The 18,848-nt window shown below is 43.3% G+C and overlaps 1 protein-coding gene across 25 annotated transcripts in view; it reads left to right on the top strand.

The window, feature by feature from the left end:
- Dtnb (dystrobrevin, beta) overlaps positions 1-18,848 on the top strand; it is a 197,064-nt gene that overhangs the window by 113,776 nt on the left and 64,440 nt on the right. For all 25 annotated transcript variants that reach the window (XR_015621994.1, XR_015621996.1, XR_015622001.1 and 22 more), the window contains one exon: positions 18,286-18,363. Coding sequence is in view for 4 of the 25 variants with exons in the window: in XM_087553724.1 (XP_087409850.1) it covers positions 18,286-18,363 (78 nt within the window). In the remaining 21 variants the exon portion in view is untranslated. The remainder of the gene's footprint in view (positions 1-18,285; positions 18,364-18,848) is intronic.

The raw sequence follows: 18,848 nt of genomic DNA on the forward strand, positions 1-18,848 counted from the left end.
TTTCTGTCCATCCCCAGCACTAGGGTTACAGAAGTGCTGTGTGTCATGCTCAGCTTTTACATGAGGGCTGGGAATCTGCACAAAGTTCCTCATGTTTGCAGAGCAAGCACTTTACCAGCTAAGTCATTTCCCTAGTTCTCTCCACTTCTCCTCTTCTTCTTCCTCTTCCTCCTCTTCCTCATCCTCCTCCTCTTTCTCCTTCTTTTAAAATTATATTTTAAAACACATAAAATTAGACTAGGGAGATTGCCGGCCAAGTAGTTAAGAGAACTGGTTGCTCTTCCAGGGAACCTGAGTTTATTCCCAGCACACGCATGGAGTCTCATGACTGTCTCTCTCAGGGGATCCAAAGCCTTCTTTTGGCACCCATGGTGCACGGACACATGCAGGCAAGCATCCATACACAAAAAATAAAAAAGGTATTTTAAAAACATATAAAAGTTATTATCTTAACAAAGTTGAAATATATATATCATAAATCAATAATATTTGCATACCATAAAATTGTTCATTGTGGCACGGTACATTACTTTTACTAAATTTGTGGTATTTTTAAACCATCATTACCATCTGGTTTTATTCATTTCCATCATCCAAAGAAGTTTCTATCTTTCTTATAGATTGGATCCCACAGCTCCAGCCCTGTCTTAGTTACTTTTCTTTTTTTTTTTCTTTTTTGGTTCTATTTTTCTATTTTTCGGAGCTGGGGACCGAACCCAGGGCCTTGCACTTCCTAGGCAAGCGCTCTACCACTGAGCTAAATCCCCAACCCCCTTAGTTACTTTTCTATTGCTCCAAAGAGATACCATAAGCAAGGAAACTTATGGAAGAAATAGCTTACTAGGGTTTACAATTCATGCGGATTAGAGTCCATGCCATCATGGCAGAAGACAGACAAAGAAGACATAAGGCTGGAGCAGTCGCTGAGAGCTCACACCTCATATACAAGCGCACAGCAGAGAGAGGCAGAGGCTAGCTGGGCTATGAGGTTTCAAAGCCCACCCCAAGTGGCACATCTCTTCCAGGAAGGTCACATCTCTTACTCCTTCCCAAACAGTCCCACCAGCTGGGACCCAAGCATTCAAACATACGAGCCTACGGAGCCGTTCTCGATCAAACTACCACCAGCCCCAAGGCAACCACCAGTCTGCAGTGGTTCCTCTCACCCACTAGGGAAGCATCTAAGTCCCCCAGTGGGTGTCAGCAGCTGCAGTCGTGCTGAAGCACTTGTATGTGTGTGTACCTGTGCATGCATGAGTGCATGTCCGTATGTATGTGTGAGTATACATTTAACATGTATGCTTGTGTGTATACTTAAGGACTTGGGAGATAGCTCGGTGGGTAAAGCACTGCTGGCAAACCTGAAAACCAGGATTGGGTTCTCAGAACCCAAATAAAAACTTACAGACAGTACCAGAGGTGTCCGTCTGAACTCCCATCACACCCTGACCAAGAGACGGATGGAGTCCTGGAGTCATGGCTGGAAGATTGTAGGCCAGCTAGCTTAGTTCATGCTGTAGTGAACATACTCATACACACACACACACACACACACACACACACACACACACACACACACGCAAGCACGCATGCACGCACACACACCTCATAAACTCACGCTCACAGAAAACAACCATAGGTGTGTGGGTTCATTTCTTGGTCTTCAGTTCTACTCCATTGATCTATCTATCTCTGTACTAATACTATGCAGTTTTTATCACGATTGCTCTGTAATATAGATTGAGGTCAGAAATGATGATTTCCCCCAGAAGAGTTGTTAAGAATAGTTTTTGCTATCCTGTGTTTTTTGTTATGCCAAATGAATTTGGAAATTGCTCTTTCTAACTCTATGAAGAATTGAGTTGGAATTTTGATGGGGATTGCATTGAATCTGTAGATTGCTTTTGGCAAAATGGCCATTTTTACTATATTGATCCTGCCAATCAATGAGCATGGGAGATCTTTCCATCTTCTAGCTCTTCTTCAATTGCTTTCTTCAGAGACTTGAAGTTCTTATCATACAGATCTTTCACTAGCTTGGTCAGAGTCACACCAAGGTATTTTATATTACTTGTGACTATTGTGAAGGGCGTCATTTTCCTAATTTCTTTCTCAATCTATTTATCCTCTGAGTAGAGGAAGACTACTAATTGTTTGAGTTAATTTCATATCCAGCCACTTTGCTGAAGTTGCTTATCAGGTTTAGGAGTTCTCCGGTGGAATTTTTGGGGTCACTTAAGTTTACTATCATAGCATCTGCAAATGGTGATATTTTGACTTCTTCCTTTCCAATTCGTATCCCTTTGACCTCCCTTTGTTGTCTGATTGCTCTGTCTAGGACTTCGAGTAATATATTAAATAGGTAGGGAGAGAGTGGGCACCCTTGTCTAGTCCTTGATTCTTTTTAGGAGAGAGAAATATGGGGAGGAAAATGGGGTGTGGGGGGAGGCATGTTCAACATACAATATATACCTGTACGGACGAATAATTCAAGTTTTTGTTTTTTAAATCTTTATATGATGTTGTCAGTGCAGGCAGGGGATATCTGCACAGTTGCTTGTGTCCCTTCACAGTTGCATGATTTCTGGGAATAAAACTAAAGTTGTCAAATTTGCACAGCAAGTGCTGTACCAGCTTAACCATCTCTTCAGCCGGGAACATTTTTTAATTAGAAATTTAAAATATATTAAAAGAACTGTTCTTTTTTGGGTATTGTTTAGTTTGTCAGAAACCCGAGTCTTCTAGAAAGAAAACCTTAAAAACCTTAGCCTCAAACAATCCTCTCAGTAGAGTTCCACGGAACCCCAGCTCCCCGCTAACCAGAAAATATCGCAAACTGGCGTGAATAAGAAGTAAAAGAAAAATATGGTGGACTCCCTCAGAGAGTCTTGGTTGTCAAATAGAAAATGTGTATACATACATATTACCTTCATTTTATAACAGCAGGAGTAGTTAAAAATGGAAATGTTATAATGATTTTTTTTAAAAACATAAACAACATAGAAAGTAGCAGAAAATGTAAAGAGAAAAGAGCAAATCAGACTTCTATGAACTGAAGAAGAACCAGAAACCTCAAGGAGAAAAAAATAAATATCAGATTAAACATCTAATCCGGACAGGAAGAAAATTACTGAAAGATAAATCTGGAATATTAAATATAGAATGCTAAGAGGTGAAGACAAAGATGAAATTCTGGTATCCAGGTTAAAGAAAGTCAGTTGAAAATTAGCCTTCTGGGCTTGGGGATTTAGCTCAGTGGTAGAGCACTTGCCTAGGAAGCACAAGGCCCTGGGTTCGGTTCCCAGCTCCAAAAAAAAAAAAAAACCAAAAAAAAAAAAAAAAAAAGAAAAGAAAAAAAGAAAATTAGCCTTCTAGAAGCACAAAATAAACTTAGAGCCAAAACAATGTCAAATCTCAACAAAGTCCAGTGGTTGTTTCCAAAGAAAGGCTGGGCATACTGTAGAGTTCCTCTCAAGAATGTAAGTGTAACTTCAGCTTTAAAGAGGCAGGGCAAGAGGATTACTGGGTAGTCAAGACCATCCTTGGCTATGTAGCAAGACCCTATCTTCAAAATCAAAGGAGTTGACTCAGCAGTTCCGGGGAAATGTGGTGCCCTCTTCTTGCCTCATAGGCTCAGGGTTTGGTGAGAGTGTTTGAAATTTGGAAATACAAATTAGGGAAGTAGCAACTTAGAGATGATAATTAGTACAGATATTTAGAACACAGAGATCAAAAACGGTTACCAGTTTATTACTTTCTTATATGGCTAATAAATTTTTTTGTAGTTTTTTCCTAAGATGTAACATGAAGGCAATTTTTAATTTCCAAATATCTGAGACTTTGTATTTTGGGGTGCTCTCTTCACACCCAAACTTGGTCAAAGGTAATACTCCGTATGATAAGGATTTATTAATAGAAATGAGCTTTCTTCTCTGGTTGTCCTAGAACTCACTGTGTAGACCAGATCCCAAAGATCCCCTGCCTCCCAAGTTCTGTGATTAAAGATTTGCACCACTACACCTGGCTACAACAATTTTTCTTAATAGTTTTGTGAGTTTAAAGATATTTTCACCTTGTTAAGGAGGAGCTCTACATTACCATGATATCAAGCCTGCTTTTCGGGTGCAGAAATGAGTAAATTCAGTGTTTACACTTAAGACCACATTGGATGGCTGTAGGAGTGTGTCAGCTGACATGGGGTTGTGCAGGAGGCGACTGTAAAGTGTCTGTTGGGGGGGCTGGGGGTTTAGCTGAGTGGTAGAGCGCTTGCCTAGCAAGCGCAAGGCCCTGGGTTCAGTCCCCAGCTCCGAAAAAAAGAAAAAAAAAGTGTCTGTTGGGGACGTTAGATGCAGAAGGGCAGCTTTTATCCAGTCTGTGCAGAATCAAAGATGACACCTTCTGGATAATTATCTGCTGACGCAGAGAACCTGAAATGACAACAAAGGCACAGATATCAGGGATGTGAGGACCGGATAAAACCGAGTCAGGACGGATCTTCAACGTTTGTGACTGACATGGAAGCAAGGAAGGAGAGAACGGAGACATAGATGAGTGTTGATAAGCTTTTCCTTTTTTATTAACAAGGTAAAGTTCTCTTAATTTGTATGTGCGCGTGTGTGTGTGTGTGTGTGTGTGTGTGTGTGTGTGTGTGTGTGTGTGTGCGCGCGCGCCCCTGCATGTGTGTGCAGACAACCATTATGTATGTGAGTGCACAACCTACATGTGGAGGTCAGGACAACCCCGGGTGTTAGTCCTTGCCTTCACCATGTTTAACAACCAGGGATTCTGTGTAGTTCAGCACTACGTATGCCAGGCTCACTGGCTTCTGAGCTTCCAGATATTCTCCTGTCTCCACCTCTCAACCCATGGTAGGCCTACCCTGGTATCACAGATATTTGTGCTGCTGCTTCCAGCTTCTTTACGTGGGTTCTGGGGATGCAAAATTGAGTCACCGAGCCTGCCCAGTGAATGCCTTAACCACTGAGACTTCTCTCCAGCCTGTCATACATAAATACATTTACATATATATACATATATACACACACATTTATATGTATATATTAGGAAAATTCCATGACCTCTTCAGGCTTCTGTGGGTATCTATATGCATTTATACACACACACACACATACACACACACACACACACACACACACACACAAATAAATAATAAACTTTTTAAAGACTTGTACTTGGCATGGAGTGAAGAGAGAAAAGTAGGCAGCCCAGCAAGTTTGAAGATAAAAGTTTCATCTTCAGGATTCCTGTAGAGATGCTGGCATAGCAGTTCACACTTGTGATTGCAGTGCTGATGAGTCAAAGCCAGGCAGATTCCCGGGGCTTGCTGGGCAGCCAGGCTGGCTTAACTGATAAGTTCTGAGTCTGTGAGAGACTCTTCTCCAAAATCAAGGCAGTAGCCTCTGAAGAATGAGACTTCAAGTCAGCCTTTGGCTACCCTGTGAGTACACACACATGCACCCTCACACACGTGTCCACCTATGTAGGAACACACACAGTTTTGGGGTTGGGGAGATGGATCCATCAGTAAATCACTTGGTACGCAACAAGTGCAAAGACTTGAGTTTGGTTCCAAGAACCCACCTAAAATAGCCAGACTTTGTAGCATGTGCTTATAATCCTAGCCCTGGGGAGATAGGGCCAATCAGATCCCTGAGGTTCACTGGCTTCTCATGAATACCAGGCCAGTGAGAAGAGTAACTTGACTGAAAGCCTCAGGTCAGATTTCTAGCTGAGGTGGGCAGTGAAGCAAATCCACAGGAAAAGATATGGGCACAAATTTACTGTCTTGAAAGGAAAAACGCACCGTGAACTTCCCCTCTCTGCACACTGCAGTGCCCTTTGGCTTCCTGTAAGTGTGTCTGTGTATTTTCCCCAATGAGAGAAGACAAACAGAGACAGTGAAGACCTTGAGTGTAGCACTGCTCTTAGACGAACTCTAATCTGGGTCCTGTAGGTAACAACACGAATGTGTGTGCCTGAACTCTGACCTCTGGCAGGGGTGGAGGGAGCTCTGAACATTTGTCGTGTTTTATGGTACTAAGAATCAAGAGAACGTTAGAACAGATATCAAAATGGCCTTCCTGAAGTAAATTTAATCTGAAATCATGCCTTCCTGATGGGTCATCCAGCTTTGACACTTTGATGTAAGGTTAGCTTTTCCTGGTTTCTCCTTTCTGTTGGGATCCATTCTCCAAGCTCTGCAGAAAAGGGCTGCTCTGGCATTGATAAGGGGCACATTTCATGCACAGGTCACTTGAGGGTGGCTTCCACCTTACAGCTTTGGAGTTTTCTAACTCATGAACAAGAGGCATCTTTCCATTTATTTAGACTCTCTTTAATTCCCACAGCGTGTTTTATAGGTTTAAGAATGCAAGTATTACACTTCGGTTTATCATGGGATTTTTATCATTTTGTTGCTATTATAAATGAACTCGTTTTTCTAAATTTTATTTTCAGATTGTTCACTGTTAATATTTAGAAATACAATCAATGTTTTGTTCATTGATCTTGCGTCCTGCAGCTGCGCTGAACTCAGCTCTGTAGTCCTTTTGTGTGAGTTCTTGAGGGTTTTCTACATGTGAGATCATGTTCATCTTAAATGGCTTTACTTCTTCATACTCCACACGTCTTATTTCTTTTCCTTATCCAGTTGTATGTGCAGCTGTGTGGGTTTGTAAGTCTTTGCTTTTAAGATAGGTTCACACTGTGTATCCCAGGCTGATCTCAAACCCACGATCCTCCTGCAACGGCCTCCTGCGTTCTGGAATTACAGCTGTGGAGCTCTGTCTTCCGGGTGTGACATGCCTTTATCATCTTGAAATTAGAGTAGATGTGCTTACTTCTTGAGACCTCCCGAAAGATGAAACCTGCTACCTTCCTAGGAGAAGACTGGTGACACCAGACCCTCACCTGAGATTCCAGCTGCTCACCCCATCTCATTTCATATATTCCGACCCCAGCTGCATAGCAGTTTTGGGGAGTGCTGGAGTCTGCTGGGGTCAGGCTTTAGGAATGCAGTTTCCTAAGAGTCACCCATGCTTTTGCATAAGTTCATTTTCCCCATAACTTCATATTCACCTGGACATGTGCAGAATCCTTTCTTTGGTCACCTGACTAGGGTGAGTAAGCGTTTTCTGTGTATTTCTCATGGAAAAGTCCCACAACATGGATGTGTAGCGCTGCACCCAGCCACAAGAATGGTTTAGCAAGCGTAGTTGGCCTGCTATGATTGGCATACACTCACGGTGCTGCTGGTTCCAGGGGTTCAGGTGTTCTCAGAAAGTTTTATTCAATCATCGTGACTTCTCCCACTCTGGAATTTTTGCCCTCAAAGTGGCCTGCCTGATACCCTTCTAGTCCCCTGTCTAGACACTTCTCTCATTAAAATTCAGTTCAGGTGAGCCTTTCACTTCTTGGCATTTCAGAGTTTTAGCTGAGATGTTGTTTGAAGTCAGAATGATAACTAGAATCACAAAAATATCAGATGTAAAAGAGACTCATTATTTCATAGATGTTGTTGTTATTGTTGTTGCTGCTGCTGCTGTTGCTGCTGCTGCTGCTGAAGTTTGAGGCAGGGGCTCTTGTAACATGAGCTGGGCCTTTAAACCTCTCTGTAGCCAAGGACGACTTGAGCTTCTGGTTCGTCCTTCTGCTTCCACCTTCTGACTTTCAGAATTGCAGGTGTGCTTCTCCCTGCCCGGCTGCGTGGATATTTCTAGAGCATCTGCCATGTTATAGTCATGGTTTTAAGTATGCAGTGTGAATGAGATAGATACCGAGGTGAGCCCTGTGGGTGCTGTCCTCACAAGCCAGCCAGATGACTCAGTGTGTAAAGGTTCCAGCCTCCGAGGCTGGTGACCCAAATTCAATCCCTGGGGCCCACAGTGTCGGTAGGTGAGAACCGACTCCAACAAGTTACACCTCCCCCTATCCACGTGCCACGGTGTATGCTAGTGGACACACACTAAAGCCACACAAACAAGTATAACAAGGTTTACAAACTCTGGAGTGAAAACAGTCAATAAACAAAACAAGACACTAGTTATATGTAACTGCATATACTAGTAAGTATTGAAAAAGAAACATCTGGATACTAAGAGAGAATGCAACAGAAACTTCTCATTTAAATTTCGCAGTTAGGAAAAGAGTTGTTAGGGTTTTTATAGAATATGTCATGTGTCTGAAGCTTTCAATGAAGCAGGGGTGGTCTGTATTACTGAATGGAGTTAGGGGCAGATCCCAGAGGCAACCAGCTGTTCCACACAGAGAGTCACTGTCCCATCATCTTCTTAGTTCCCAAACTGGAACTGGGACCCAGCCCCCTACACTGTAGTTTTCCGTGCCCCCTACTTCCTTTCTGATGCACTTCTGTTTTGAAACTACACAGTTCCAGGGGTGCTTGGGTTGGTCTTTTTACACGCGTGTTCTCACCTTCCCCTTGTGGAGGCGAGCTTTCTCATTAGCTGGTGCACTGTGTGCAAGGCCTAGCTGAGTAGTTCTGTTTCCGCTTCCCACTGTAACCGCTGTGTTAGAGACTGCATCACTGGATCCAGCTTTTCCGTGTGGGCTACTGAGATCAAACTCAAGTCATTAGTTGAACATTGCACACTGAACTGTCTCCTTGGCCATGCAAATCCATTTTGGGGGTTACTTTTCATGTCAGCATTTATTTTAACAGTCAGAGAAGCTATCCATCTGTCGTTTTGTTATTTAAACAAACAGTGGAGGACTCTGTTGGGTACTTAGGTTCTTAGTCTGGAATCCATCTCAGCTTGCTCTATTTTTATTATAAGTTCTTACATACCTTTTATTATTTTGTTTCACTTTCATTTTATTCTGTCAGAAAGTTCAGCATCTTTATTTGAGTACAGTAGCATATCATATCAAATATGTAGTGAAAATTGAGGTATCTCGGAGGCCAAGGCCATACTATGAGAACTGATGGCCTGGGGCAGAGTGATGGTCTGGGCGAGCTGTGTATGGGAGAATAATATCGTAGGAAATCAAATGAGCATTAGTAATAGTACAAGGTTGTCTGGGCACCACTATTCAAGTAAGACTCAACAAGCCAAGGTGGAGACCAAGAATGGGGACTTAATAACTACTGACCCTGAAATAAGAGGCTCTTTAATGACTATGTCAGAGACATTTTTATTGTGTGGTCCTTCTGTCGCATGTGCTCTCAAGGCCTGCTCAGCGACTCTCAGGGTTTGGCCCTTCAGTGCAGCTGCCCTCTGAAGAGCTGTCTTGACACTTCAAGGAAGTCTTTACATTAAAGGTGTGCACAGATGCTGTTGGCCTGTCTTTACACCTTTGCACCCCATAAACTTCATCAAGCAGACCTCCCACCCCTCACTTTCACCAGTAGCTCTGTAAATGGCTCCACAGGCACAGGGCTGCAGGCTACTTTCCTGACTAGTAGTTGGCATGAAGAAGGGGAGGTCCTGGGGCAGAGAGGGTACTTTTGAGGTCCCTGCTGGGATAGAGTCCTTGCCCGGGGTCAACTGGGTTACTGATTTGCAGTGAGACTTGGATTCTAATTAAGGTGAGTATGTTCATTTCTCAGCTTTCACAGCGTGCTGCCTACCGGTGTCAGTGGTCTTTGACTGCCTTAGGGCTTTCTGCTATAGGGCCACCCTGTGCTTTATCAGACTATAGAGAAAGGAGCAACATCTGCCCAGTGCAGAGGGCAGAAACTTTCCCTTGCCTGTAGCTGCCTGATGTGGTTGTCTTTACTTTTGGCAAGATGTTAGAACCCTGGAAGGTTAGAGATCTAGCAGTCCTCAAAGCTGATATCAAAGGGCTGCCCACTGTATCTTTTCAATCCAGTAGAATCACACAGGGTATTTGCGTCTGTTTTCAAAAACAAATGTCGGTATCGACCATGTGAGCAGGTCAGAGATGACATCACCTCATGACATCACAGCACTGCACTGAGCAGGAGCTCGCAGAAGTGGCATTTATACTTTCTCAAATTGCGTGTGCACATGTGTAGTTGTTGTTTTGGGGGTGGAATATAAGGTATTTTGGCTGGCTTGGAACTCACTATACAGCCCTATCTGGCCTGGAACTGTTTCTCCTGCCTCTGCCCCCTGAATGGTGGGATTGCAGGTAAGAGCCACCATGCTGGACCACGTGTTTTTAAATAGGAAAGTTGGTATTTCAGTAGATATGGTGGCACACACTTTTAATCCCAGCGCTGGGGAAACCTAGTCAGGCATATCTCAACGAGTTCAAGGCCAGCCAGGGCTGCATAGTGAGACCCTCTCTCAGTGATGAAATTTTTGATATTTCCATTTCTACACAGTAATAATAAACTTCCTCTTAATTTTAATAAAGAAGATAATCACCATGCAAAGGTTTCTAAAGTAAAATGGTATGTCTCTGTGTATTTGATGGTCTGCACTACTTTCTCAGTATAAGTCATGTTAGATATGTTGGCCTGCTCATGTAATCCCAGCACTGAGAAGGCTAGAGTTAAATCAGTTGTAATAGTCTAAGGCCAGCATGGCCGACCAAGTGAGATTCTTGTCTCAAAGATAAACCACATACACACAGGAACTGCTGTTGCAGACTTAATTGGTTAATTGTTTCATTTCACAACTTGACCCCTTTCCAGAGTTAGAGCAATCTTTCTTAGCATGTGGGTTGTGACCCCTTTGGAAGCCAAATGTCCTTTTCTTTTTTTTTTGGAGCTGGGGACCGAACCCAGGGCCTTGCGCTTGCTAGGCAAGCGCTCTACCACTGAGTCAAATCCCCAACCCCAAATGGCCTTTTCTTAGGAGTCACATATCAGATATCTTGCATATCGGATATTGACATTGTAATTCATAACAGTAGCAAAATTAAAGTTATGACATAGCAATGAAAATAATTTTATTGTTGGTGGTCACCACAACACAAGGAGCTGCATTAGGAAGGTTGAGAACCACTGAGTGTAGAGACAGCTAGGCTCCTCTCCATGTCTCTGGATATAGTGTGTAATGGTAAACATATAAGAAATAATATGGGGTGGCGCACACCTTTAATCCCAGCACTTGGAAGGCAGAGGCACGCAAATCTCTTGAGTTTGAGGCCAGCCTGGTGTACATAGTGAGGTCCAGCCAGCTATGGCTCAAAGCAATACCCTGTCCCAACCTTGGCTCACCTGGTAAAGGTACTTGCCTCCAAAACGAAAAACCTGGGTTTAATCCGTGGTGTCCACATGATGGAAGGAGAGTCCTCCTGCAAATTGTCATCTGATATCTATGCATGTGCTATGCTGTGCCCCCCCTCAAGGAAACAAATGTAGTTTAAAAAAAGAATTAATATGCTAAATCTTTCCTTCCTGAAAGATATCTAATTAAATAAGATCTATATCACAAATGGTTATGTTGAACTACTAGAGATAGCAATTGAGGCATAATTACTCATTGATTAACAGATTAATTACAGTCTATTTAAATTAGAAGTTGATTTGGAAATTACACATATCTCCTATGTGTTATTCATTTTGAATGACTATTAAAATGTACTTCCTGGAAGTCCGAGAAGCTTCACCAGTGGTAAATATGCACAATATTTTTGCTACACTATAATACCACACTGATAATATTTTTTTCAAAGATTTGTTTAGTTTTATATGTATTGATGTTTTACCTGCATGTATATCTGTATGAGGGTGTTAGATTCCCTGGTACTAGAGTTACAGACAGTTGTGAGCCGCCCTGTGAGTGCTGGGAATTGAACCCAGGTCCTCTGGAAGACCTGCCAGTGTCCTTAACTGCTGAGCCATCTCTCCAGCCCCTATTTTTAACCTTATGACTTTCAAAGGGCTAATTTTGTTTATTGTTGTTATGCTTTGGTTTTACCTTTTTGAGATAAGGTTTTTGAGATAAGCATAAGCTGTTCTGGAACTTACTGTAACCCAGGCTGGCATCAAATTCACAGCATTCTTCTTACATAACATCTCAAATGCTTAGATTAAAGGCACGAGCCATTGTGCCTGGTTTAGTGTTGGACTTCTTTGCTTTAGCAGATTATCATAGAACCTCAAGGAGGACGCGATGGGCCGCACTTACCGTAACGATTGCCTACAGGTACACAGCACTCTGTGCGAGAATAATGCTCTCCATAATAGTCTTCAAAAAGATGAACGTTAGGCTCTGCCTGTCTTAATATCTCACCAGGGCAATGGAATTAATTCCCTTTGCCATAACGATAGCTAGTTTTCTTTTCAGACAATGTATTATTTCCGCTTGTGAGATTAAGGAATAGGCTTATAAATCTGTGAGGCTAATGACTAAGTGGAAAGAGACAGATCTTGGGCTGGGCCTTGGGCTGATGACTCAATGGGTTGTTTGCTGTGCAAATATTAAGACCTGAGTTTGGATTCCCTTTCGCATTAACGGGAACAAACAGACCAGAAAATCTTTTAAAGATGCCCAAGTGCATGACTGGAAGCTGGCGGCCTAGGTGGAGAGTTGGAGAGTTGTGAGCTCGATGTCTGTAAATATAAACCACTCTGGGGGCGGGGAACACATTCCACACACAAACTGTGAAAATCAAAGCAGGGCTAAGGGTCTAGGGTCCTATAGAAGGGGCAGCCCTGACAGACAGGCTTTCTCTTCCACCAAGTTTTGGAGTCAGCTTTAAGCCTTTATCCTTTCACCTGTCTGTGGCAGCCATGTCCTTGGTTGGGGAGCCTCACCTACACAGACAGAACTTGTATCTAAATGAATTCAGAAGGCCAAAGCATGTGGCGAGGGGGATGGCCCAGCAGTTAAGAGTTCCTACTGCTCTCGAGGACCCAGGATTGTTTCCTACCACTGATTTGTTGGCTTGCAGTCCTCTGTAACTCCTGATCCAGGGATCCCATGTCTTCTTCTAACCCTCATGGGCACTGCATGCAAATAGTACATATACAGAGCAAACACTCATATACATAAAACAAAAACCAGGTTCTTTTTTTTCATCTTTATTAACTTGAGTATTTCTTATTTACATTTCAATTGTTATTCCCCTTCCCGGTTTCTGGACCAACATCCCCCTAACCCCTCCCCCTCCCCTTCTATATGTGCTTCCCCTCCCCATCCTCCCCCCATTACCACCCTCCCCCCAACAATCACACTCACTGGGGGTTCAGTCTTGGCAGGACCCAGGGCTTCCCCTTCCACTGGTGCTCTTACTAGGCTATTCATTGCTATGTATGCAGTTGGAGTCCAGGCTCAGTCCGTGCATAGTCTTTGGGTAGTGGCTTAGCAAAAACCAGGTCTTAAAATAACAAAGAGCAAGCCATAACTCTCAATAGTGGTCATGTGTCCATTGTTAAATATTTGCTGTTTTTTTAAAGTCAGCAATCTGGCAGATAATTGGCTCATTAAATTTATGTTGTTACTGAAACTAGAGACCTAGATGAGCTTTGAAATTATGATGAGACCTTTAAGTCATTCTAAATAAATTAGAGATACATTTTCGAAAGAAGTAAGTTATTCTGTTTTATGTAGGTTTTCTTTGTAACAGAGTAGAAGTTCAGCTGGGAATGGTGCCACAAGCTAGTAATCCCACCTCTCTCTGGAGGTTGGAACGCTGGGATACGGAGTTCCTAGCCAGATTACGAGGCATAGTAAGACCTGACTCAAAAGAAAAGAAGGGAAAGCAAAGATTGTGTGTGGGTGGGCACTTACAATGCAGTGTTACAATGTTGTCATGGAGAGCCACACTGTGGGACCATCATCCCTCTTGCTCCTTTGAAAAGGCTCCAAGAACGATGTTTTATTATTAAAAGCTAATGTTTATTTTATTTTAAATGTGTCTCTGAGTGTTTATACATGCAGGTGCCCAAGGAGGCAAGAACAGGATCCCCCAGAGCTGTAATTAGAGGTGTTGTGAGCTGCCTCATGGCAGACGGGAACTGAACTCCAGTCCTTTATAAGAGCAGCAAGTACTCCTGATTGATAAGTTCTCTTTCCCACCCCACATGATTGGTTTTGATTTAACCGCTAAAAAGAGACTAGCCCTAGTCTTTTTTTTCTTTCCCGGCATCCTGCCAAAAGTACAGCAATCAAAGGCACCAGACCACCAGGACTGAAGTCAGCAAGAGTCATGCTGCCTTGGTTCACAGTCTAGGATGTCTCACAATTTGGCTTCGTAACCTCAAGAACATTATAGCCCTAGCCAGGCGTGTGGCGCAGCCTTAGCTTCTTAGAGTTCCAAGACACCCAGGCTATAAAGAGAGACTCTGTGTCAAAATAGATAAATGCATAAATAAGTAAAAACATTGCAGCGCTGTGTGCCTTCATTCTTAAATGTAAGGTTTGAATGTGAATCCTGGAAGATGTCTGCCCTGAGACTGGAGCATGCTCAACTCTCAGTAAGTATGGCTGCTGTTAGACACACTGCACGCTGGTTGGCTCTCTCACTGAATCACACATTAGATGAGGTCCCAGGAAAGATACCCGTTTCCAGTACAAGGATGGGAATCCTACCCTAGCTACAAGTGTATCTCCCAAATATAACACCGAGAGTTTCACTAAAGCTAAACTCACACATTCAGTGCACTCTGTACTGTGCCATGTTCACAACATGGTGCTGACTCACGACCAACAAATACTTACTGAGTACTGTGCTTGGCACTTGAAAGATAATGATAAAAATACCAACCGTGGGCTCTGTGTGTGTGTGTGTGTGTGTGTGTGTGTGTGTGTGTGTGTGTGTGTGTGTGTGTGTTTCTGTGTGTGTTCTTGCTGGGTGATGATGGCACACACCTTTAATCCCAGCACTCAGGAGGGAGAGGCAGGTGGGCAGGTGGATCTCTGTGTTTGAGGGCAGCCTGGTCCTCAGAATGAGTTCCAGGACAGCCAAGGCTACACAGAGAAACTCTGTCTTGGTTTGGGGGGCAGGAGGCAAAAGCAAAATCCCTGTGTGGCCCACAGCTGTAATAGAAGTAGTTCAGTGACAGAGCTCTTGCCTAGTATACCAGGGTCCACCGAAAATCCCTAGCACATAGGAAGATGATTCAGGAGGGTTCTGAGGTCAGCCTGGGCTATATAGCAAGACTCTGTCTCAAAACAAACAAAAGTCCAAATTAAGAAAAAAAAAAAAAACTCTCAGGGTTTGAGAGATGACACCGTGGGTAAGAAGCTTGCTGCACAAGTCTGAGGCCTGTGTTTGAACACAGAAAGCCAGACCTGTAGGGATACATTCTCCTGTAACCCCAGTGATTTGATGGAAACAGGAGGATCCATCCATGAGGCTACTTAGAGCCTAGCTCCAAGTTCAGTACAAGACCCCGTCTCAAAGGAATAAGGTGGGATACGGTAGAGCAGGACATCCAGCATTATCTGTCACCTGCATATGTGCACGCCTACACACACATGTACACATACTCATATATAGATATATACATACATATATACATATATACATGTATATACATATAGAGAGAGGCATTTCTTCCTTACTGCCACTTCCCTCACAGAGAGACTGAAAATATTTTTTTTAATTTATTTTATTTATTATATATAAGTACGCTGTAGCTGTCTTCAGACACACCAGAAGAGGGCATGGGATTCCTTTACAGATGGTTGTGAGCCACCATGTGGTTGCTGGGATTGAACTCATGACCTCTGGAAGAACAGCCGGGTGTTCTTAACCGCTGAGCCACCTCTCCAGCCCGACAATATTTTTTTAAATCGCTCTTCTGAATAGCAGGTTATTTTCTCTCTTCTACCTGTACCACCTGCTTCCATCTGTATCTTATTGGCAAAAGGCAACTTTATTATTTTTTTAAGGTATGTGTGTGGATGTTTTGCCTGTGTCTATGCCTGGTGCCTGCAGATGCCAGGAAATCCTTAGAAACTGGAGTTACGGGCAACTGTAAGCCACCGTGTGCTAGAAATCAAACCCAGGACGTCTGAAAGAGCATCCAGGGCTCTGCACCACGGAGGCATCTCACCGGGCCCAGAAAGGCATTTTCTGAGAATGCTTTAGTGCTGTTAGCTTTCCTGGTGGCCTGCAGCTCTGGTGGCAATCCCGTCCTGAGGACCTTCTTGAGACTTGCAAGTGCTAATTTCATTGGTCAGTAAAGCCATGTTTTCTCGTTAGTAACAAGGCAGGAATCTAGGAAGGATGTGGTATGAAAAGTTTCTAGAATACAGTGTAACTATGAGTGTTTGGCTTTCCACATTAGAGAAGAGGCTTCTCTGTGTGTGAAAAGGGAATGAGTAGTTGGTCGTGATATCTGCAAGAGATAGGAATACGTCGGTGGCCTTAAACAAAATGCTACAGATCATGACATTTTTGATCACTTGTACCCATGTTCAAGAAGTTAATTTTTCTCCTGTGTTTGTTTCACCTGAGAGTGTCAACAGAAAAGTGAGTGCAGTGGTTTCTCTAACCCTGGGGTAAGCAGACGACTACATCAGCCCTGAGAGCAACATGGATGCCATTATTTTGGAAGTGGGTGGAGCCCTCAGCGGGTGAACAGCTACCTTGGATTCTGTTCCTCCATAGGAATTTTCTCCTTGTTTTAAGCAGAACAATTGATTTTTAAAAGACCCAGAGGCCAAAGTATAAATTTAGGACTAACGTATAAATTTAGTCAACCTAAAGCAATTGATTAATTGATTATAACGTGGTGCAGCCATTAGCATTAGGCGGCTTGAAGGGTTAGATGTTTGTCTGGAGACAGGAAGTCAGATGAACAGCTTAGAGTTGGAATTTGGCCTAGCAAGGCACATTTCTGTTAACAAGCAGTGTCAAGCCAAGCACTGTGGCTCAGGCCTTTTATCACAGCACTTGGAAGGGGGAAGCTGGGGGCTAATTTGGACTGTCCACTGTGACCCTGCCTTTATGCCTTAAAAAAAAGAAAAAAAAATCCAGAGGCCCAAATCTGCCCCAAGTCTGCTCCTTACATTTCACTTTCCGTTTTGGATTTCCTCCTTTAAACGGGAAATCGTTTTTTAAAGGGTCCCTACTCAGAAATGAAAGTAGTTTGATGAGAGTGGAAGGTAGATGGGTAAATGGAGAAAGAAACTTTTCTTTCCCTCTGGCCCCTCTGGAACTCCCGGAACTAATTCCCCAGAGCCTTTACGTGAGTGCACTGCGCAGCCTGCGCAGTCTGTCCCCAGGCAGTGCTGACGTAACGTCTTCAAACTGTTCTGTGCAAGTCACTCTCAGCGGCAAGGAGGACCCAAGAGCTAGATGAGTGTTTCTCACTGGAGCTTGGACAACTTATCAGTGGATATACCACTCTAGACAATGACACCCCTGCCACCAACAGCCATTAACTGCCCGTAATATCTTGAAAAAGAGACTAGTGGGTAGGAGCAGGAGCTCAGACACACACACACACCCATACCCACACACACACCTTTTTTTTTTTTAAGATTTATTTATTTATTTCATGTATGAGTACACCGTAGCTGTCTTCAGACACCAAAAGAGGGCATCGGATCCCATTACAGATGGTTGTGAGCCACCATGTAGTTGCTGGGAATTGAACTCAGAACATTTGGAAGAGCAGTCAGTGCTCTTAACCACTGAGCCATCTCTCCAGCCTCACCACACACACATACAATTTTTAAAGGGGGAGTAAAGCCAGATTTTTAAAAAAAAAAGTGGTACAAGCTGGGTTTGATGGCATATGCCAGCCCCTCCTGCTGCCAAGGTAGAAGGATTCTCATTTTGAGGCCAGCCTGAGCTCCATAAGGAGACTGGCTTATCTAACAAGCAAACAAGAAGTCAGGATGGGATTGTAGCTCATCGGTAACGCACTTGCCTAGGATGTACAAGGCATAGGGTTGTGGGCCAGCACCATACCACCACCATCGAAAGAAGAGGCACAGTAGGCAAGTTAATAATTTGTATTCTCTTGTACTAAACTATAAAGGAGAGCGAAGTTCTATCTCAAAACAGGCTTCTTCATGAGTGTGTGGGGGGGGGGGGATGGTGGGGTGGGGGTGTAGGGTAGTCCACTCAATACGACCCAGACTGGTCTGAAATGCAGCTTTCTGAGTCTTGGAATCCTAGGATATGCAGTCCACCCTAAAGTAATGTCTTTATAATCTGCCGCCTCCCGCTATCCCAAAGCTCTGTGGCACTGTGGCCTTGTGAGTGAGAACTCCTTCTTGTGAAGTTTATTTCATTTGAAAACTCCATATCTGAGCCCACCACCATCATGTCCTGCACACATCAGAGACCATAGCTGGTCCTTTGTCTGCATTCTTCCTTGGCTTCCTCCAGTCCTGATAATTACTAATGTAATGTAAATGTCTTTTCTTTCAGTCCTCCTCGCCCTCTGACCAATATGAATGACACCATGGTTAGCCACATGTCCTCTGGAGTGCCCACTCCCACCAAGAGGTAGGTATATCTTGTACCTCAAAGCAGGGAACAGACTTCGGCCACCTCTGGGATTGCGCTCTCGGAAACCAGACTTGGGCTGAGTGCTCCGCTGGTCAGGAAGGCTGACACTCTTAACCCCACTGATGGTCTCTTAAATTTATTTTCTGTTTTTACTCCCTGTCCCCCTTCTGACTCTAATACAGCTGTTGACATTCAGCTCTGACTAGTGGAAGTGCTGTGGTGACAAGCAGCAGTGTGAGCATAGATTAGGCTCATATTTGAGATCTTTACTAACATTAAGCACAATTTAATAATCATAAGTTTCAACAATTTTGCATTTGACTTTTTAATTTAAAAGATAATTTCTGCTTCTGATTATAGTTTATAAACTGATAATTAATCTCTTATAAGATATTCTGAGTCGTTCTGTATATGGTTTATAAGCACTTAAGTAGAAAGCCCAAGTCCCTCAGTCTCAGTTATACAGAGAATTTGCTTTAGGG

The sequence above is a fragment of the Rattus norvegicus genome, chromosome 6 (genome assembly GCF_021556685.1).
Source record: "Rattus norvegicus strain SHRSP/BbbUtx chromosome 6, alternate assembly SHRSP_T2T, whole genome shotgun sequence".
Lineage (NCBI taxonomy): Eukaryota > Metazoa > Chordata > Mammalia > Rodentia > Muridae > Rattus > Rattus norvegicus.